Source organism: Pseudorca crassidens, chromosome 4 (assembly GCF_039906515.1).
Source record: "Pseudorca crassidens isolate mPseCra1 chromosome 4, mPseCra1.hap1, whole genome shotgun sequence".
NCBI lineage: Eukaryota > Metazoa > Chordata > Mammalia > Artiodactyla > Delphinidae > Pseudorca > Pseudorca crassidens.
The window spans coordinates 63,338,411-63,362,523 of NC_090299.1; the positions used below are offsets into that span (position 1 = coordinate 63,338,411).

At 35.5% G+C, this 24,113-nt stretch overlaps 1 protein-coding gene across 1 annotated transcript in view; it reads right to left on the bottom strand.

Annotated features, from left to right (window-relative positions):
• Window positions 1-24,113, bottom strand: part of TMEM156 (transmembrane protein 156) — a 51,051-nt gene that overhangs the window by 21,429 nt on the left and 5,509 nt on the right. Inside the window, exons 2-4 of the mRNA XM_067735735.1 lie at window positions 6,271-6,540; window positions 5,052-5,312; window positions 1,734-1,853 (exon numbers count right to left, since the gene is read on the bottom strand). Of these exons, the coding sequence (XP_067591836.1) occupies window positions 1,734-1,853; window positions 5,052-5,312; window positions 6,271-6,540 (651 nt within the window). The remainder of the gene's footprint in view (window positions 1-1,733; window positions 1,854-5,051; window positions 5,313-6,270; window positions 6,541-24,113) is intronic.

Here is a 24,113-nt window from a genome sequence, read left to right on the forward strand (position 1 = left end):
ACTCAAAACTATGCACTAATTGCAAATGACACACATTTATTTAAAATAATATAATTTTCAAAACTAGAAAGACCCTGGGTCTTAATTCTGTCATTTTATTAGCTGTATTACTTTGGACAAAACACTTAATCTCTCTGAGGCTCAGGGTTTTTTTCATATATAAAAAATGAAAGGAATAACACATACCCTGTTTATAAACTTTGTTTATAAATAAATAAACTTTGTTTATAAACCCTGTTTATAAACTTGAGAATCTAGTAAAAATCTCATGAAAATGTTCTGAAAATGTTTATTCTACAAATATACAATACTGATGATGTTATTAACCAATGCATTTAGGACTGTATATACTAAGGTACCAATGACAAGACTTGATATGAAACTGCTCTCAGAAATATCTCCAACAAACACTTAGCCAAAAAAGTTAATGAAACTTTCACTCAGCCCTACAGGCAACCACTCTTTCTGCCTACTGAAAGGACTAACACAGCCTTGCCTGGTAAAGAACACAAGAGCCTTGGGAAATACTACACCAGCACAATGCTACTATCCTTTATTGAGAACTACTAGGCTCAGGGCACTTTGTTACACTTCTTATGTAATCTCTTTAGTTCAATCCTCACCTCAGCCCAGTGGGAATGGTGATTATTCTTGTTTTACAGAGGAGGGAAGGGACACTCAAATATGGCAAGTAACTTGCACAAAGTCACATAACTAGTAAGTGGTAGCACTAGGATTCTAACCTAAATCCACCTGACTCCAAAGCCTAGTTTTTTTGTTGTTTTTTTTTTGCTTGTTTTTTTGCGGTATGCGGGCCTCTCACTGTTGTGGCCTCTCCTGTTGTGGAGCACAGGCTCCAGACGCACAGGCTCAGCGACCATGGCTCACAGGCCCAGCCGCTCCACGGCATGTGGGATCTTCCCGGACCGGGGCACGAACCTGTGTCCCCTGCTTCGGCAGGCGGACTCTCAACCACTGCGCCACCAGGGAAGCCCCAAAGCCTAGTCTTATAATGACACATTTTATCCTGTCTTTAAGAGACCAACTACTCATATTATAAACTGTCCATCAGGTCTGATATTCAGCCAGTATGTGCATGGGTGCACACCAGAAGGGTCATGTATACATGCTCACACACCAGTAGGGCCAGTATATACATGGGTACACACCATAAGACCACGATAGTAGTTGACAGTCAATGTCCATTCTGATAGGTGGATGCCCGTGTTATGCTAGTTAATTCTTTTTTAATATCATCCCTACTTCCTGATTTCCAACTACACATTTTAGTGCTTCACAGTCAAAAATCTACTGTCCCCCCACACTTATTAAAGATTGACTCCTGCTCATCACCTAGAGCCTAGAGCTCAAGAACTCCAACTCCGAAATTCTTTATCACCACTCCTATTCTTCTACCCCTCTTCTGCCTTCACTTCCACCAAGCTCTGCTCAACCTCCAGTCCACCAACTCCTTCCAGTTCACGCAGCCTTTCTTCCCCTTCTATTCACTTGTCTGGGCTGGAGAAAGATACATGAAAATCCCTGAGTGCTGGCACTATGTCTTACTTATGCTTATGTTCCTTGGGTTACCTAGAATCACCACTTACACACAGTAGGTGCTCAGTTAGTGGTAAATTGAACTAGAAAAAGAAATTGAGCCTACAGATAAGATTAGGAGTACCTTGATACTAGATGAATTCTCCCAAAAGATGGATTTATTTTTCAATACTTACCCTGCCACTTCTGCACTCTCCTGTGGGCTTCAAGTATTTTGTGGATAATGAAGATGAGCAAAAATATAAAAACTAATAGAACCAGAACATACCAAGTGATCTTCATGGAACAAATAAAATCTGCAAAAAAAAAATGTACTATAAAAATACGGTAAAATGATGCAGGAGATAAGAGGCAACATGGTGATGTAGCTGGCTTCTACTATATATTCTGCCCATAACTGAAAAGTTGAATATATAACCATCACTGTAACAAGGTCACTTGCTTTCCTGAGTTCTTTCCTAACGTGTTAAATGAAGAAACATGACCAAGTGGTTTCGAGGGATCCATTTAGTTTCATAATTCTAGGATTAATTTCACTTCCAAGTTATATTGATGTTAGTTTTGCTATCATTGCTATCACTAGGTTAAGACCACAACAAGCAGAGTGCCAGAATCAGAGCCATTTGTGATTAACAATTTGGCCCTGGACCAAGCAGCCAAAAACTGTGTCCTCAAATCAACAAAGATACAGTGTGTAAGATGAGGATGGGGAAGAAAGGGAAAGGCAAAGAAAGAGGTTGGATTGAGGCATATAAGAAACCAGGGTAGATGATTAGTCATACGTTCTTTCCACAGGGGCTCGCATGGCAATGATCAGATCAAGTGCATGCATTAGTTAAACATACAGTTACTCTCGCCTGAATTTAATAAGGATACAGGTAAAAAATCGCTCATTCAAATGACAGTGAGGCAATATGGAAGTAGAGTCACCATCAGCAATAGCTGAGCACGATATTCTTTCGTCCCATAAACACACACTGGCCAGCAGACCCAGGAATCAGTGACTTAAAGGAGGTTGACTTCATTGTGTCCAAAACACAATTGTCTACTGACTTTCTAAGCCACCCTATGTACTCTCTTCCTGGTATGCAAAACACAGCTAGTACTTATTCAACTTAGCAGGATATATAACTTCTGAATACCCTTAGATGACTGCTGTTTGGGGGCTCATGATCTGGGTACCCCTTTTACAGGTCCCCCACTCCATAAGCAGATGTACATTAAATAGGCAGTGAACATTTATTTAGAGAAGACACTGAATGGAGAAGGTAGAGTTTGACTGGAATGGCAGCACTCGGCCTTCCTAACATCATTCCATACTATTTAGACTTGCATACCTCACTCAGCAAAATAAAAGCATGCAGTTAACTGGCATAGAGAATGTGCAGTGCCAGCAAGAGTCAAGGTGGACCCAATACCAAGGTATCATGGGGCACTGATCAAGCTATGAAAAAAGGACCATGCATTCACCAACTTTATATTACAATAGCAGAATGTACACAGCTCGGGCCAAGCCAGCCAGAACACCCACCAAAGCACCAGTGAGAACACAGATGAACGTATCTCCCTACATCCTATGCTGTCCCCCTACTCCCTGTCCCTGTAGCCGTCTTGGAGAGGAACAAGGGGAAATGGACAGGAGTCTGAAAAAAATCTAAAGAGGTAGATTAAATTATTTTTTCTGAGTAAATTTACCAGACTGGACTAAATTTAGTCCCCCTCCGCCGCTCTCCAGTAGATAGGACTTTTAAGGGAGATCAAATTAGTCTTTGGACAGCAGAGTAAAATATGAATAAATTTTTAATCTTCTACACATGGCAAAATAGGTATACTTTTCCCCAAATATAAGACTATATATTTGCACTACTATGTATAAAATAGATAACTAATTAGAACCTACTGTATAGCACAGGGAACTCTACTCAGTACTCTGTGGTAACGTAAATGGGAAGGAAATCCAAAAAAGAGGGGATATGTGTACATGTATAGCTGATTCACTTTGCTGTACAGCAGAAACTAGCACAACATTATAAAGCAACCATACTCCAATAAAAATTAGGTTAAAAAAGACTACATATTTGTACACTTCTGTTATCTTTCTGATTTATGGACCCATAAAAGCTGTCAATTACTACTTCACTTTGGCATTTATGATTTTTTCCATTAACACAAAAATTAATTCTCAAAATAAGGAATATGGTAATGCTTATTTTTCCTTCATGTTTTAGAAAACATAAAAAGCAATTAGATAGATACATAAATGGACATTGAAACAAAAATAAGTTTTAAATATCTATAATCCAAACCTCTTTATCTTTCAGATTTCATCATCGTCTCCTTCTCTATGTGGTCTTTTCAAAACCTCCAACCTCATTCCTGAGCCAGAGGGAATTAACCCCTCTGTTCAGCTTCTCAGATCCTCTCCCATACCCCCTACACATACACACACCTTGAAATACCCCCCTAACTGCAGAGACTGTAGGGCCTTGGGCAAACTAACTCACAGGAGAAATTTATTTGAAGTCTTATATTTCACTTTAAAAATGCATGCATATTATATATTTGCATTTGCTTTAAAATAAATATAACATTTTAAAATAATTACCTCTAATAGAATTAAAGCTTTAGAAACTCATTCTAAGGCAATCTGAAAGGCTTCCCTATGTCTGGAACCTCAGAAAACACAGCAAGTTACTCTGCCCTAGCACCTGTCCCACTGATTGCACTGACTCCATTGTTTTACATACATCTATCTCTGTGTCTCCAGTGCCTGGCACACTGATTGGCATACAGCAGGCACTCATTAAATGGTTATATCATAAAATGCTCTTCAAGAGTAGAGTATATGGGTCAAGTGAGGGTACCCTGCTTAGTAGTGAGGATCAACTGTGTTAATTTAGAATAGGGTGACTAGAGTGTTAATCAACCTTAAGCAGAATTAAGATATATGTAAGTTTTATATTTCAGACTCCTACCTTTCCCTCAGAGTCATCCAGTGCCTCAAAATGCTTAATCTGTACCCCACCTAACTTCACAGCAATATATCAAAAATCCCTTTAATTCAGGTCTGTTTCTCAGCTCTAAGAGAGGACATGTTAAATCAATTCAAAATTTAATAGCACATCACAATGTATATGTATATTTACATTTAAAAAGAAATATCATCCTTGAATACACAAATGTGATAGTGTTACCTCAAGCACAGCTAATAGGCATTCCCAGAAGTTATTCTGGGGCAGAGGGTCTTTCTAATGCCCCTCAGATCACAACCCATAGACATCTCCTTCACCTCTGAGTACAGCTGGGTTCCACAAAAAGCACATTTTGAAAGAAAAAATAAACAGATAAAGGACGAACGTTCTTTCCAGTGTTGCTATTTCATCAATAAAATTCTTCAACTATTCAACTTTCAATGCAGTTAATGTGATAGTCCTTACTTAACTTTGTGTCTATATTCCATTCTCCTTTTCCCTCCAATTTCCTTAAAAACTTACATTTTACATCCATTTCTAGGTGCAAAGAAATATTTATACAATTAGTCGGGTGTTCCATAATTCTACAAGTATGGTTTATATCTGTTTCCTTGGTTGGATCTTCCTCATCGATTGCTGACCTTCTAGTGTGTGTTTTTAGATTACAGGTAATGTTACATTGCTCCAAGTGGTCAACCACAGGAGTTACAGTGAAGTTAAAATGTTGACAAGGTGAATGAAAATCATTTGCCTTCACTTCCGTTGATCCTCTCATGATAAGAACTAGAAAGAGATTAAGAAAATGTTATTCACAAAAAATAGTAGTACATGGTAAGAAAACACATACAACTCAAAACTAAATCCCCTCCTTCCTATACAACAAAAAAGAGTAGAAACAAGAAGTACCAGCACTAAAAATAACAATTACAGTGCTTACATTTTTTAAGAGAGTGAAAACTAGGTGAGTTTGAAATAAAATTGGAGCATCTCAAAGAAAAAGCAAACATTCTCCTGATGACCTGTGGGACAGATTTTATTTTCCAAAATGGCCACAACAATATTTCCCATCCCACATTATACTAGTTTGCTAGGGTTGTCATAACAAAGTACCACAAAATGGGTGGCTTAAACAACAGAAATTTATTGTCTCACAGTTCTGGAGGCTACACTTTCAAGATTAAGGTGTTGACAAGGTTCCTTCCTTCTGAGGGCTGTGAGGAACAATGTCTCCCATGCTTCCCTTCTAGCTTCTGGTGGTTTGCTGGCAGTCTTTAGTGTTCCTTGTCTTATAGAAGCATCACCCTGATCTCTGCTTTCATCTTCACATGGCATTCTCCCTATGTGTGCATGTCTATATCCAAATTTTTTTTATTTATAAGGATGTATCAAGGATTCAATGACTCCTTGGGGAATCAAAGTGTGATTTTATATGAGAACCTGCAAGTTTACTTAGAATTTTTTCAGTACTTTTGAAGAGAGCTTGCTAAATAATACTTTAACCATTAAATGTACATGGATTAGTGGCATTTTGATGTATTTTAAGCATAGATATTTTGATAAAGTAAACCAAGAACAAGTTATTATCCTATCTCAAAGCCTGTAAGTCACTCATTAAGCACCACACGGCTGGGTGTTCCAGGGCCACTAGACTTAACATTGGGATGTATTATTAATACTTTTTTAACAGAATGAGGTTATTTATCCTTGATAATTTTAATTCTCACTTTTCTTTTGCATTTACCTTTTGATGTTTGTTCCTGAGAAATAAAATCCATGTTTCCTTTGGACTCACAAGCCAAACATGAGGAGCACATTTTAAATTCACTTGTGATGTCTTGGCAAATCCTGGTGAAGTTTTGAAAACTGGAGTGATTTAGAAAGATTCCCATAATAGTCTGAGTTTCTTTTATTGGTTGCAGAAAAGTCACGAAAGAAAAATTTAAAGAGGAGAATGAATAGGTGAAATTACGTTGTAAACATACTTCCAGGCATGATAGCTCCAACGTGTTTCCTATAAAGGAAAAAACAAAACAAAACAAAAAACAACTTTCTTTACTGTAAAATTTTGAGTTTTTGGCATTCAAATGAATACACAATAAGCTCCCAGTTTTTCTTAGGCAGATTCAGTACATTTCAGTTTATCACTGACAAGACTTTGTTTTCACGTGAATTAACAATATCTAGTCCATTTAAATATTTTTTTAAAAATTTGTCAACATTCCCTATTAATTTTCAGAGAAGAGAAGTCCTGCTGAGAAGTTCTTTGAAACCCTAGCATTGTAACCATTCTCTTTTCTAGGAAAATTTTAATGGACAAACCTTAGTTTCCTCTGAATCCATCTGTTCCCAAATAGAGGTTCAAGTGAATTGCATGGAGTTGAACAGGGAATGGAAAACTTGAACAGTATCTCTGTATTAGTTTCTGAGGGCTGCTGTAACAAACTACTACAATCTTGGTGGCTTAAAACAAGAGAAATTTATTCTTTTACAGTCCTGAAGGCCAGAAGTTCAATGCCAGTGTTACTGGTCTGAAATCGAAGCATTCCCAAGACCACACTCCCTCTGAAGACATTGCACCTCTTCCAAATTTGGGGGACTGTTGGCATTCCTTGGCTTGTGACCACATCACTCCAATCTCTGCTTCCATGGTCACATTACTTTCTCCTCTGTATCTCCATCTTCTACTCTTCTGTCTGTGTCAAATCTCCCTCTGCCTCTCTCTTATAAGGACACTTGTGATTAGATTTAGGTTCCACTGGGATAAGGCTCAGGATAATCTCCCCATCTCAAGATTCTTAACTTAATCACATGTATAGAGACCCTTTTTCCCTATAAGGTAACATTTATAGGTTCCCAGGGATTAACACCTGATATATTTGGGTGACAATTATTCAACCTACTTGAAATTTAATAGGATAACATCATAATTTTTATTTTGGTGTGAAGACAAGTATCAGATTTGGAAATAATGGCATAATAGAAGGAAGACTGAGTTCAAAGCAAAAGACAAAGACTTTAGTGCTAAAGCTGTTATTAGCCAAGATACCTGAATAATTTACTTTTTCTCCACAAGTCTCATTTTCTCATTAGCAAAATAGAGATAATAACAAGATCCTGCTAACCTTGTGGGGTTATAGTAGCATCAAGTGATATATATGAAAATATTTTTGAAAATTGTTCAAATGTATATTATTAAAATGCAAACCCATATTCCAAAGTAAAAATTTAAAATTCATCCTTTATTTAAGATGAGATTATGTAAGATTTAATCCACATGAGTAATTAAAACTCACTATATGAAAATTGGGAATCCCTATGTAGCAGTAATGATAAACTAAGCAATAGGTAACCTCTCTTTCAGATATTCTCAATTTGACAGTCATTTACTAGCATGAGAAAATAGCTGACACGCTCAGTTCCACATTTATGTGGCTTTCTTTACCATTTCTCATAATCACATGGGGCAAAATATATTTTTAAAATTTTCTAAATAATGTGGAGCACAATGAAAGAATTTCTTCATTTTTAAGAATGATTACTCCTAGTCATACATCTTGATTCAAACGTAAAAGAAAATCAAGCTATTGATTTATATTAAAGCACATTTTTTACTTGTTGAATTTGTACTTTGATAGTAATTTCATAATTGTTTCGTTACTGATGATATTTTTATTACTTAACAAATTAAAGGTTCATTTACCAGCCCTCTACATTTGAAATTGCTTCTGTAATAATTCACATGTAATTTCCAGCTATAAACACATTTCATACTTGAATTGCTATAAAAGTTTTGGGAGGTAGAGATTGTATTTTAGTCAAATACACAATTTTGTAATGTCTCAATATATTTGTAAACAAAGTTGTAATCAAATTAAAACTATTTTTTAAAAAATTGTCTTCAATAATAATGTCTCAAAAAGAAGATAGGAATGTATCATTTGATAGAAATTTATAATCTGTAGATTTTTTGTATTACTAAACACATGAAAAAATTATTTCTTGCCATCTTTCCATTTTCCTCACTGGCATTTTTCATCTTATGAAATTTTCAACTTCTTGAATTTATATTCTTATGTTATGACCTAGAAGGGAGATAGAGAAATTTTTACTGTCATAGAGAAATGTTTACTGTCAGTATTAAAGTCTTCTTATCCAATAAGTGACAAACTTGGCTTTCTAGAATTGTTGAGATATATCCATTGTATTTGGCTATGAGGTCATTTTATGATGGTTTTTAAATCTTAGTTTTAAATAATTCAATTAGGAAAGAAAGAAATACAGGACATATCCTTCCCCAGTATAATTTTAAGAAATAAATGAATTCTACTCAATCATTTTTGTTATCAGGTGGGCTGTATTCTCATCTTCATAAACAAGGATATATGAATTTAACTACTGCCATTAATATTACTGAGAGTCAGACATCTAAATTCTCACTCCCAGAGATAGAAATGCATTCCAGAATTACTCCAGTACTAAGACTGCAATCTTTCAAGATTGCAGGATATAGAATACTAACTAGAATTAGGAAAGTAAGTTACAGTATAGGACAAATGCCCAAGTCAATGATTTTTTCTTTTTAAAGAAAAGCAAAGAGTAAGGTTAAACTGTCTTTATTTTCTTTTTTAACTTTATTGTAAACATATATCATATACAATCCTATATAAAATGCATTGTTCCAGTTAAAGAATAATAAAAATAAACGAACACTCATGTATCTATCACACAGGTTAAGAAATAGAATATTAGCAACATCTCTGAAGCACCCTATCCCTCCCTGCCCCTACATACTCCTTCTTTCACAGAGGTTAAGCACCACATTGAATTTTGTTGCATTAGCATACTGTATACATATATATGGACTATATTGTAGGTATTCATCTATGACTTGATTTTTTTGCAGAATATGTTTTAGTCGTGTTGCTACACATGGATGTAGTTAATTATTTGTGGTACGTTTTGAATGAATATACTACAATTTATGTATCTATTCTTCTGACAGTGAGCATTTAGGTTGTTTCTATTTTTGCTGTTCTGGATAATATTGCTGTGTACCATAACTCTCATACATTGTTGGTAGGAATGTAAAATAGTACAACCACTTTGGAAAACATTTTTATTTTCTTTAAGTTAAACATATACTTAGCACGTGACCCAACAATTCTACTCCTAGGAGTTTACAAAAGAGAAATAAAAACATATGTCCACACAAATACCTGTACATGAATTTTCATGGCACCTGTAAAATTTATAATAGCTAAGAACTGGAAACAATCCAAAAGTCCAACAACTAGTGAATATATAAACAATTCCTGACATATCCATAGAATGAAATACTACTCAGCAACAAAAAGGAAGAAAATGCTGATACAAACAACAACACGGATGAATCTCAAATGCATTATCCCAAAGGAAAGAAGCCAAACACAAGTGACTATATACTAATGTGATTCCATTCATATGAAGTTCTAGAAAGTGGAAAACTATATTGATAGTGGGAGAAGGGTTCTTCTGCAAAGGAGAAAGAGGGACATTTTGGAGGTATTGGAAAGTTGTATATCTTGATTTTGTTGATAGTTACATTGCTGTAAACATTTGTCAAACCTCAAACTTTGTACTTAAAAATGGCAGCATTTTATTATATATAAATTATATCTCAATAAAGCTTATTTTAAAATAGCGCTACTATGAATATTCATGAACATGTCTCCTGGTACACAAATACAGAAGTTTCTCTAGCATACATATTGAATGAAATTGCTGGGTATTCAGTATGCACACCTTTGATTTTACTAGAAAATGCCAAATCATTGTACAAAGCAGTTGGACCAATTTAATCTCCCATCTGCAGTGTATAAAGGTTTCCCATTGATGCATATCTTGGCCAGCACTTTTCAAGTTTTGACAATTCAGTGAATGTTAAATAGAACCTCATCATGGTTTAAAAGTGTATTTTCCTGGTCTTCCCTACTTTTTCTATTTTTCCATTTTTCTGGTAGGTTGTTTGTCTTTTTCTTATTAATGTTTAGGAGTTTTTAACTTTCCTTTTAAAAATTTTAAGAAGTTCTTTACATTTTTTATTAAGATATCTTCTCACAGTTTGTACCTTGTCCATTCATTTTCTTTATGATCTTTTAGTTAAAGGAAGCTCTTAACTTGAATGTATTGAATTTATCAATCATTTTCTTTACAATTTGTGCTTAGTGTCTTGTTTAAGAAATCCTTCTCCTGGACTTCCCTGGTGGCACAGTGGTTAGGAATCGCCTGCTAATGCAGGGGAGATGGGTTCAAGCCCTGGTCCGGGAAGATCCCACATGCCGCAGAGGAGCTAAGCCCATGCGCCACAACTATTGAGCCTGCACTCTAGAGCCCATGAGCCACAGCTACTGAGCCTGCGTGCCACAACTACAGAAGCCCGCACATCTAGAGCCCGTGCTCTGCAACTACAGAAGCCACTGAGGTAAGAAGTCTGCACACCACAACAAAGAGTATCCCCCACTCGCCACAACTAGAGAAAAACCCGCGCGAAGCAACGAAGACCCAACGTAGCCAAAAATAAAATAAATAAGTAAATAAATTTATATAAAAAAAGAATCCTTCTCCTTTAAAAAGATCTTCACCCACATGGTCTTCTAAAAGTTTTGAAGTGTTGCCTTTTATGTTTAAGTTCTTAATCTATCTGATACTGTGTACAGTATGAAGTAGGAAACCAGATTAATTTCTCCCACATGTGATAATCAATTGTACTACCAATTATTAAGTAGTCCCCACTATCTGTAATGACATCTCTATAATCTATCAAAGCATCCATGTATGTATGACTGTGTTTCCGGGTTCTCAATTTTGTTCCATCAGTCCATTTTTCTATCTTGGCAAAGATATCTTACTGACTTAATTACTTTTGCTCTGTAAAGCTCTTATATCTGACAGGAAAAATCCCCTCACCTTGTTCATTTTCTTTAGGAACATCTTAGCGATTCTTGACCCTTTGCTCTTTCCAATACATTTTAGAATCAGCTTACTAAGTTCAGTGAAGAACCCAGTTGTGATTCTGACTTGAATCTCAAAATCAGTTGGAGAAAAAAGATATGCTACTGAGTTTCTCCTATCACTCTTTTCTTCCTTTTTTTCTCTCTATTTATATAGGTATTCTTTGATATCTTTTAATAAAGCTTCCAAATTTTCACCATTATGGTCCCATATATCTTTTGTTAGATTTCCTCCTGGCTACCTTATTTTTTGTTGCTATTGCCAATAGTATCTTTCAAGAAATATCTTTTCTGTTTATTAGTAGTACATGGAAATACAGTTGACTCTTGGATATCAATTTTATTTTTTACCACTTGTAAACTTCCTTATTAATTTTAATTTTTCCTATAAATCTTTTGAGTTTTCTATGCAGATATGCATGTTGACTGCAGATAATGACACCTTTATATCTTGCTTTTCAATTCTTATACCTTTTATTTCTTTTGCTTGTCTTAATGCACTGACTAGGACTTCCAGCACCATGATAAATAGAGGTGTTGAGAGCAGACATCCTTGCTTGCTTCTGCATGCTTATGATGTTCAACGCTGAGAGTGATGTATAATCATTTTTAGATATCCCGTTTCACTTTAAGGAAGGTCTCTTCTATTCCTAGTTTGCTAAGAGTTTTTAATTATAACGGCTGTTGAATATAATTGAACACTCTTTCAACAACTATTGAGATGATTATATAGTCTTTCTTCTTTAATCAGTTAATACAGTGAATTACATTAGTAGATTTTCTAATGCTAACTCAATCTTGCATTCCAGGAATAAATCTAATTTGATCATTTTTATACATTGCTGCCATCAGATTCTTAATGTTTTGTTTAAATGTTTTTTACCTATATTTATAAATGAGATTGGCCTGTAAAGTTTTCCTTTTTGTCTTTGTTGGGTTTGGATACTAAGATATACTAGCCTTAAAAATAAATTGGAAAATGTTCCCCTTTTTCTATTTTCTAAAAAGGTTTATTATAAAATTGCATTTATGCATTGCACGGGGAGATCAGCTCGGTGCTTTGTGACCACCTAGAGGGGTGGGATAGGGACAGTGGGAGGGAGATGCAAGAGGGAGGGGATATGGCGATATATATATACGTATAGCTGATTCACTTTGTTATACAGCAAAAGCTAACACAACAATGTAAAGCAATTATACTCCAATAAAGATGTTAAAATAAATAAATAAAATAAAAATTAAATTGCATTTATCTGTTCAATCCATTTCTTGAAAGTTTGACAGAACTTGCATATAAAACCATCTGAACCTAGTGCTTTTTCAGGAAAATTAAACCACTGGTTCAATTTTCTTTATTGCTGTATGATTCTTGGGTTTTCCATTTCTTCCCAAGTAAGTTTTGGTAAGTTATATTTTTCTAGAAATGTGTCTTTATATTTTAACTTTATTGACTTAAAGTTATTCATAATAATCTCATTATATTTTAAATTTCTATGTCCCTTTTTCATTCCTAACATTTGTTACTTGTGCCTTCTCTCTTTTGATTATTCAGTATTAGTAGGCAGAATAATGGCCTCCCTAAGATGTCCGTATCCTAATTCCCAGAACCTGTGAATATGTTATATTATATGGCAAAGAGGAATTAAGGCAAAAGATGGAATTCAAGTTGCTAATGAACTGTTCTTAAAATAAGGAAATTATCCTGGATTATCTGGGTGGGCATAATGTAATCATACATGTGTCAGATGGGAGAAAAACTCAACAGGCTTTGAAGATGGAAGGAAGCCACAAGCCAAGGAAAGCAGGCAGCTTCCAGAAGCTGGAAAAGACAAGAAAATAAATGTATTCTTTCCTAGAGCCTCTGAAATGAATGTAACCCTACTAACACCTTGATTTTAGCTCAGTGAAAACTCTGTGGGACTTCTTACAGGCTGTAAGATAATATATTTGTGCTGTTTGAAGCTACTGTTTGCGGTCATTTGTACAGTGGCCATAAGAAACTAATACATCAGTCATTCCAGAAGTGTGTCCATTTAATTAGTCTTTCCAAAGAACCAACTTTTGACTTTATTGATCCTTTCTATTGTATCTTTTAATTTCATTGACTTTTGCTTTCGTCTTTATTATTTCCTGCCTTCTACTTTCCTTGGGTTTATCTCACTGTCTTTCTTCTGACATCTTACATATAAGTACTTAAAGCTATAAATTTTCTCTAAATATCTGCCATTTTTATAATATCCCACAAGTTTTAATAGATGTTATTTTATTATCATTAATTTTTACCATTTTCTAATTTCCATTATGATTTCTTCTCATCCATGGCTTATTTTTACATTTCCAAATACAGTGTTTGTTTTTAGTTTGCTTTTTGTTACTAGATTCTAGCTTAATTGCATTTAGTCAGATATATATTAAAGATTGTTTGAAATTTATTGAGGCTTACTTTCATAACCTAGTATGTGGTGAATTTGTATTAATGTTTCATAAGTGTGCCAAAATAATATGTATTTCCAGATGTTAAGTATTCTAAATATGTCATTAGATAAAACAAGTTATATAAATTATTTGAATCATCTGTATTCTTATTATCTGTCTGATTATATTTTATACTGGAGGATCATGTTTAAAATCTCCCACTCTAATAATGAATTTATAAATGTCTCTTTTAAGCTATCTCATTAGGGGCATACAAATTTAGAACTGATAGATATTTTTGTGAAGTGAACTCTTTTCCATACATACTGATCTTCTTTATTGCTAATAATGACTTTGATCTTAAAATCTTATATTAAGACAGTGATACATGCTTTCTTCAGTTACTATTTGCACCTTATATTTTTCTCATCCTTTTATTTTATTTTATTTTATTATTTTTTTTGCGATACACGGGCCTCTCACTGTTGTGGCCTCTCCCGTTGCAGAGCACAGCCTCCAGACGCGCAGGCTCAGCAGCCATGGCTCACAGGCCCAGTCGCTCCACGGCATGTGGGATCTTCCCGGACTGGGGCACGAACCCGTGTCCCTTGCATCGCCAAGCGGACTCTCAACCACTGCACCACCAGGGAAGCCTCATCCTTTTATTTTTATCTTTCTCATATTCTAATGCTTTAGATGCATCTCGTTTAAATGTCATATTGCTGACATTTTTTAAATTTAACCTGATAATTTTTTGTGTCTTTACCTGGATAGATTTACCTACTTACATTTACTGAGATCATTGATATATTTGAATTTAACTCCATCATATTATTTAGTGCTTTCTATTTTTACCACTTTCCCTATTACCTTTCTTGCTATCTATTGATTTAATGATTTTTTAAATTCCATTGTTTTTCCCTTTAGTTATTTGCAGGTTAGACACTATATTTCTATTATTTTAGTAATTTTTAACAGGCATCCTTAACGAGTCTAAAGCCAATCAATAATGTTACCCTCTTTCAAACAATATAAGGATCTTAGAATACTTTAACTCTGATCACATCCTTCCTGACCTAAATGCTATTTTTGTACAACATTTTAGTTCTACCTTGTTTTTTCATTAACACACAAATTAGTAGTTAATTTTGTTTTATACAGTAATATTTTCAAGATTTATTTGGATTTACTCATATGTTTATAATTGTTGTTGAGGGTTCTTTTCCTGCCACTTCTTCTTTCATCTCTGTCTTTTCTCTTGGGATTATATTCTTTCTCCTGAAATTAATTCTCTAGCAGTTCCTTTACTGAGGATCTGCTGATTATACACTCCCTGTTTTTGTTCATCTGAAGATATATATCTCACCAATTCTAGATTGACAATAATTTTCCCCAGCACTTAGCAGACATTATTCCATTGCCTTCTGATTTTCATTGTTGCTTTCAAGAAGTGAGTTCTCAGCCTAACTATTGTTCCTTTGAAGACAATCTGCCTTTATCTCTGGTTATTTTTAAGATCTCTTTAGGTTTCATGTTCTACAGAATTTCTTTTTATTTATTCTATCTAGAATTTATTGGGTTTCCTGAATCTGAGGATTTGAGTCCTTCATTGCTTCTGTAAAATTATCAGCCACATCTCTACAAACATTTTCCCCATTCTGTCTCTTCTCTCCTTTCATAGGTTTAATTAGAAATATCTCCCTTTGTTCTCCCATGGAGAGCTATTTCTAATTCAACTCTGTTTCACATTTTCTATTTCTTTGGTTCTCTGAAATGTGTTCTAAGTAATTTCCTTACATCTACAATCCACTTCATTAATTCATTATTCAGTTGCATCTAATCTATTTATTGCATTCCTTGTGTTTCTACTTCAAATTATTATATTTTCATAATTAGAATTTCTAGTAGGGTTCTTTTTCAAATCTGCCTGGTTATATTTAATAATCTTGTTTCTTAATCATACATTTTGATACCATTTTTAATGTATTGAAACAAATTAAATACTTATTTTATATTTTATATCTCATAATTCTGATATCTGAATTCTTTAAAGATCCAATTATATTTGTTGTTTCTGTTGACTCTTGTCAACAGGAGTCTTAATATGTTTTATGATTTTTGATAGTAGCACATGTTCGTTAGAATTTTATTCAGGAATATCTGAGATCTGGTTTGAAGGTATTTTCCTCCAGAGAGGATTGTGTTTGCCTCTACTTGATGTCTAATGACACCATTAATCCAAAATTACTTTAAATTAAATTTTTGGATTGGGCTTTTCACACCTCATAGACAATGACCCTCAGTATCCAAATTATGACCATCTTGTGTTCACAGACTCTCAAAGGAATTTTTTCCTTACAAAATTTACTTACAAACCAACAGGTTATTTTCCTTGATTACTCTTTCATGGAGCATATCATCTTTTGAGTCCCAGACTTACATGTCCTGCCCATGCATGGCCCAATGAAAATGAGACTCTAGCCACCAGGAATTGGTAGATGCTCCTGAGGTGACCAATTTCTTCACTCTTGCTTATCCACCTAGATTTGTAATTTCTAGTCATTTTCCAACTTTAAGGAGTTTTTTTATTTTCTTATCAGTTCAACTATGTATTTTTAAAGTTTTTAATATGTTTAATCTCGTATTTTTAGATATTTTGTGCCAGAAGTGTTTTTTAAAGTATAACTGCAAGAACAGAAGTCTCATCTATCTGTTGAACTTCAAAAGTAAGTGATAATTTATAATAAAATCTTCATTGTTTGGCCCACAACAGGAGCTCCAGAAACTACTTTATGTCATATTTTCCCAATACCTAGGTTATTCCTCTGTTAATCAGTTGTCAGGGAACTCTAAGGAAGCATGGATTATTTCAGACAATATATATATTCTAAGTGTTATTGGTCCAATATATTAGATATAAACCAGAGAAGATAAATTTTACCATGAGTTATAGTGAGTACAACTCCTCTGGAGAAGCATTTGGTGATTTCTTATAAAATTAAATATACTCAGTTATTTCACTACTAGATGGTTATCCAATGAAATGAAGATATATATTTATTCAAAGATCTGTAGAAGAATGTTCATAACCGCATTTTTATAATAGCCAAAAACTGGAAACAACCCAGTGGTTGAAAGGACAATTGTAGTGTATTTGGACAATGGGCTACTTGGCAATAAACAGAAGGGAACTACTGATACACTCAATAACATGGATTAATCTCAGAAACATTATACTAAGCTGAAGAAGCCAGACCAAAAGTAGATACTTTGTGATTATTCCATTTATACAAAGTATAAGGGACTTCACTGGTGATCCAGTGGTTAAGACTCCATGCTCCCAGTGTAGGGGGCCTGGGTTCAATCCTCTGGTCAGGGCAGTAGATCCTGCATGCCGCAACTAAGACCTGGTGCAGCCAAATAAATAAATATATTTAAAAAAAAAACGAAGTATAAGAAGGGACAAAACTAAACTATGGTGAGCTAGGCCAGAAAGTTGCCTTGGGGTTGGAAGGAGAGTTGATCGGAAAGAGCAGAAGGAATCTTCCTGAGAGTGATGACAATCTGTACCTTGTATAGGGTGATAGATAGGTGCATACAACTATGAAAATTCATGAAACTGAACACTTAAGACCTTTCCATTTTATTATATGTAAATTATGTCTTTAAAAAAAAAGTCAAACCAAACAAAACGTAGCCAATTGTTTCTAAAGATCTTTCATCATTACTGGATATTCTGTAGCTAAATTCAGCAATTTAAAAATATTAGCTGCCAGAGGTGTAGACAAGATGGCAGAGTAGGAAGATCTTGAGCTCACATCCTTCCATAGGCACACGAAAATTACAGATATTTATAGGTCAACTATCAATGAGAACAACCTGAAGACTAGCAGAAAAGATTTTTCACAACTAAAGATACAGAGAAGAAAGCACAATTAGATGGGAAGGAGGAGCAGAGACGTGGCACAGTCAAGACCAGGCCTCCAGGTAGGTGGCCCACAAATGGGAGCATAATCACAACTGCAAAGGTTCTCTCCAAGGAGCAAGGGGTTTGAGCCCCAATTTGGGCTCCCTAGCCCAGGGGTTCTGCACCAGAAACATGAGCCCCCAGAACACTTGGTTTTGAAGGCCAGAGAGGTTTACATATGGGAGAGTCAGAGGGCTGTAGGAAACAGGGACTCCACTGAAAATTTCACACCCCCCAAGTCTCAGCACAGAAGTAGGCTTGAAAGAAGCCTGGGTCAGACTGATCCTGGAGAGCCTCCCAGCGACGTGGGAAGCACCTGAGATTCTTGCTTGTGGACGTAGATGCTGGTGGCAGCCATTCTTGGGAGCTCATTCTACCACAAGGACACAGGTGCTGGAAAGTGCTGTTTTGGAGTCCTCCCTCCAGCCTATTAGCATCAGGGGCTTACCCACCCACTAGCAGGCCAGCCACTAGCCCTAGGCCCCCGCAGGCCCCACAGCCAGCTGCACCAGGACCTGGCTCCACCAGCTGGCCAGCAGCCACCACACAAGCAGAGCCTGGCAGCCAACCAGCCAGGGGCCAGCCCCACCTACCAGAGTGCAAACAGTAGTTGGCCCCAAAACAACGGAAGGGCCCACACAGCCAAGTAGGAAGTACCCCTAGAGTATATAGCTCCAGTGACCATGAAGGAGTGTTCTGTTGGGCCCCATGAGACTTCTCCTACATAAGGCCACTTCTCCAAGACTGGGAAATGTAAATGGCCTAAAAAATACATATAAATAAACACAGAGAACTGGGCAAAATCCGGAGACAGAGGAATATGTTCCAAACAAAGGAAAAAGACAAAATCCCAGAAGAACTAAGTGAAGTTGAGATAAGCAATCTACCCAATAAAGAATTCAGGGCAATGATCATAAAGATGCTCAATGAACTCAGAAGAATAAATGAACACAGTGAGAGGTTTAACAAAGAGAAAATATAAAGAAGAACCCAAAAGCTAAAGAATACAATAACTGAAATAAAAAACACACTAGAAGGAATCAACAATAGATTAGATGATACGGAGAAAAAGATTAGCAAACTAGGAGACAAAGTAGTGGAAATCATCCAAGTTGAACAGAAAAAGGAATTTTTTTCAACTTCAAGCATACTAATATTTGCATTATAGGGATCCCAGGAGAAGAGAAAGAGAGAAATGTGCAGATAATTTATTTGAAGACATAATAGCTAAAAAATTTCCTAACCTGGGAAAGGAAATAGACATCCAGGTTCAAGAAGTACAGAAAGTCCCAAATAAGATGAACCCAAAGTGGTCCACACCAAGACACATTATAATTAAAATGGCAAAAATTAAAGATAAAGAGAATCTTAAAATCAGCAAGGGAAAAGCAACTAGTTACGTATAAGGAAACTCCCATAAAACTCTCAGCTGACTTTTCAGCAGAAACTTTGCAGGCCAGAAGGGATATATTCAAAATGATGAAAGGAAAAAAACCTACAACCAAGAACACTCTATCCTGCAAGGCTATCATTCAGATTTGTAGGAAATATAAAGAGTTTTACAGATAAGCAGAAGCTAAGAGTTCAGAACCACTAAACTGGCTTTACAAGAAATATTAAACGAACTTCTCTAAGTGGAAAAAAAAGACCACAACTAGAAATATGAAGTTACAAAGGGAAAAATCCCATTGGTGAAAGCAAACAGTAGATCAACCACTTATATTATGATGGTTAAAAAACAAAAGCAGTAAAATCATCTATATCTACAATAAGTAGTTAAGGGATACACAAAACAAAAAAATGTAAAATATGATGTCAAAGGCATTAAACATTTGGGGGATAGTAAAAATGCAGGGTTATTATAATACATGCAAACATAAGAGATCATCAACTTAAAACAATTACATATATTATAGGTTGTCATATATACCTCTTGGTAACTACTAACCAAAAATCTATAATAGATTCTCATACAAAAAACAGAAAAGGAACCCAAACATAACACTAAAGATAATCATCAAATCACAAGAGAGCAAAAGAAGAGGAAAGGAACAAATAAGGACTGCAAAACAACCCCAAAACAATTAACAAAATGTCAGTAAGTACATACCTATCAATAATTACTTTAAATTTAAGTGGACTAAATGCTCCAATCCAAAGATATAGCATGGGCCTCCCTGGTGGTGCAGTGGTTGAGAGTCTGCCTGCCGATGCAGGGGACATGGGTTCGTGCCCCGGTCTGGGAAGATCCCACATGCCGCGGAGCGGCTAGGCCCATGAGCCATGGCCACTGAGCCTGCGTGTCCGGAGCCTGTGCTCCACAACGGGAGAGGCCACAACAGTGAGAGGCCTGCGTTCCGCAAAAAAAAAAAAAAGATATAGCAGGGCTGAATGCATACAAAAGCAAAACACATATACATGCTGCCTACAAGAAGCTGACTTCAGATCTACAGACACATGCAGACTGAAAGTGAGGGGATGGAAAAGAATGCTCCATGCAAATGAAAAAAAAAACTGAGGTAGCAATAATTATATAAGACAAAATAGACTTCAAAACAAAGACTATAACAAGAGCCAAGGAAGAACATTATGTAATGATAATGGGATCAATCCAAGAAGGTAAAACAACTCTAAACATATATGCACCCAACATAAGAGCACCTAAGTACATAAAGCACATATTAACAAATGTAAAGAGAGAAATTGACAGTAACACAACAACAGTGAGGGACTTTTAACACCGCACTTACATCAATGGACAGATCATACAGTCATAATACCAATAAGGAAACACTGGCCAACAGATTAGAGCAGACAGACTTAATAGATATACATAAAACATTCCATAGAAAAGCAGCAGAATACACATTCTCTTCAAGTGAACATAAAATGTTCTCCAAGATAGATCTCATGCTACTCCACAACACAAGTCTCAGTAAATTTAAGAAGATTGAAATCTTATCAAGCACCTTTTCTGACTACAGCAGTATGAGACTAGAAATCAACTACAAGAAAAAAACTGGAAAAAACACAAACACATGGAGGCCAAAGAATATGCCGCTAAGTGACCAATGGGTCACTGAAGAAATTAAAGAGGAAATAAAAAAATACCTGGACAAATGAAAATGGAAACACAACAATCCAAAATCTATGGGGTGCAGCAAAAGCAGTTCTAAAAGGAAAGTTTATAGCAATATAAGCTTACCTCAGGAAACAAGAAAAATAAGTAAACAATCTAACCTTACACCTAAAGGAACCAGAAAAGGAAGACAAAGTTAGCAGAAGGAAAAAAACTCATAAAGATCAGAGCAGAAATAAATGAAATTGAGACTGAAAAAAAAAAAGAAAAGAAAAGATCAATGAAACTAAGAGCTGGTTCTTGGAAGAGATAAATAAAATTGATGACCCTTTCACCAGACTATAAAGAGAAAAGGAGGGCTTCCCTGGTGGCACAGTGGTTAAGAATCCATCTGCCAATGCAGGAGACATGGGTTCGAGCCCTGGTCTGGGAAGATCCCACATGCCACAGAGCAGCTAAGCCCGTGCGCCACAACTACTGAGACTGCGTGCCTAGAGCCCGTGCTCTGCGACAAGAGAAGCCACCACAATAAGAAGACCTCACACTGCAACGAAAAGCAGCCCCTGCTCGCTGCAACTAGAGAAAGCCTGTACACAGCAACAAAGACCCAACGCAGCCATAAATTAAATAAATAAATAAAATTTTTAAAAGAGAGAGAGAGAAAAGGAGAGAGAGCCCAAATAAATAAAATCAGAATAGTTACAACCAACATCACAGTAATACAAAGGGATCATAAGAGATTAGTACAAACAATTATATACCAATAAAAAGGACAACCTAGAGAAATGGATAAATTCCTAGAAACGTTCAATCTCCCAGGACCAAATCAGGAAGAAATAGAAAGTATGAACAGACTGATTAGCAATAATGAAATTGAATCAATAATTTTAAAACTCCCAACAAACGATAGTCCAGGACCAGAGAGCTTTGCAGGTAAAGTCCACCCAACATTTAAAAAGAGTTAATACCTATCCTACTTAAACTATTTCAGATAATTTAAAGGGAAGGAATGCCTCCAAACTCATTCTACAAGGACGGCATCACTCTGATACCAAAACCAGATAAAGACACCACCAAAAACAAAAAGAAAATTATAGGCCAATATAACTGAAAATATTAGCAAACCGAAGTCAACAATACATTAAAAGGATCATACACCATGATCAAGTGGGATTTATCCCAGAGATGCAAGGATGGCATTTTTCACAGAACTAGAACAAATAATTCTAAAATTTGTATGGAACCACAAAGACCCCGGATAGTTTAAAAAAAAAATCTTAAAAAAGAAAAGCTTGAGGTATCACACTCCCTGATTTCAAATTATACTACAAAGCTACAGTAATCAAAGAGTATTACTGGCACAAAACAGATACATAGATCAATGGAACAGAATAGAGAGCCCAGAAATAAACCCACACTTAAATGATCAATTAATCTATGACAAAGGAGGCAAGAATATGCAATGAGGAAAAGACAGCCTCTTCATTAAACAGTGTTGGAAAAACTGGACAGATACATGCAAAAGAATCAAACTGGAGTACTTTCTCACACCGTATACAAAAATGAACTGAAAATGGATTAAAGACTTCAATGTAAGACTTAAAACCATAAATCTTCCAGAAAAAAACATAGGCAGTAAGTTCTTTGATATTGGTCTTATTAATATTTTTGGATCTGTCTCCTCAGGCAAGGGAAGCCAAAGCAAAAATAAACAAACAGGACCATGTCAAACTAAAAAGCTTTTGCACAGTGAAGGAAAATACCAGCAAAATGAAAAGGCTGCCTACTGAATGAGAGAAGATACTTGCAAACAGTGTATCTGATAAGGGATTAATATCACAAAGAGCTCATACAATCCAACAGCAAAAAATCCAACAACTAAATTAAAAATGGGCCAAGGACCCAAATAACATTTTCCAAAGAAGACATACAGATGGCCAACAGTCACATGAAAAGATGCTCAACATCACTAATCATCAGGTAAATGCAAATCAAAACCACAATAAGATACCACCTGTCAGAATGGCTGTTATAAAAATACAACAAATAAGTGTTGGCAAGAACGTGAAGAAAAGGATACCCTTGTGCACTACTGGTGGGAATGTAAACTGGTGCAGCCACTATGGAAAATAGTATGGAGGTTACTCAAAAAATAAAAACAGAACTACCATATGATCCAGCAATTCCATTTCTGGGTATTTTTCCAAAGAAAACAAAAATACTAATTTGAAAAGATATATGCATCCCTATATTCATTGCAGCATTATTTACAATAGCCAAGATATGGAAGCAACCTAAGTATCCATTGACAGATGAATAGATGAACAATATGTGGTATACACAGTTGACCCTTGAACAACACAGGTTTGGAACTGCATGGGTCCAAACTTTACATGGATTTTTTTCAATAGTAAATACTACAGTACAAGGTCCACAGTTGGTTGAATCTGCAGATGCAGAACAGTGGGTGGGTGTGGAGGAACTGCGTGTTTGGAGGGCCAATTATAAGTTATGCATGGATTTTTTGCTTTAAGGAGGGTCAGCACCCCTAAAAACTGTGTTGTTTAAGGGTCAATTGTATATACAATGGAATATTGCTCAGCCATAGAAAATAACGAAATCTTGACAGTTGTGACAACATGGATGGACCTAGAGGGTATTATGTAAGTAAAATCAGTCAGACAGAGAAAGACAAATACTGTATTATTTCACTTATATGTGGAATCTAAAAACAAAATAAACATATCAAAACAGAAACAGACTCATACAGAGCAAACTGGTAGTTGTTAGAGGGGAGAGGGGTGAGGGGAAGAGTGAAATAGATGAGCGAGATTAACTCTCAGGGATGTAATGTCCGGCATAGGGAATATAATCAATAATATTGTAAAAACTTTGTATGGTGACAGATGGTAACTAGACTTATTGTGGCAATCATTTTGTAATATATAAAGATATCAAATCACTATGTTGTACACCTGAAACTAATATAATATGGTAAGTCAATTATACTTAAATTTAAAATTTTTAATTAAAAAATTCTTGTCTCTAACCACATAAACTGCATAAAAATATGCCATGATAAATTTCTATTCCACAAGAATTAAAATATGCATATTGGTTGCCAGGATAGAAGT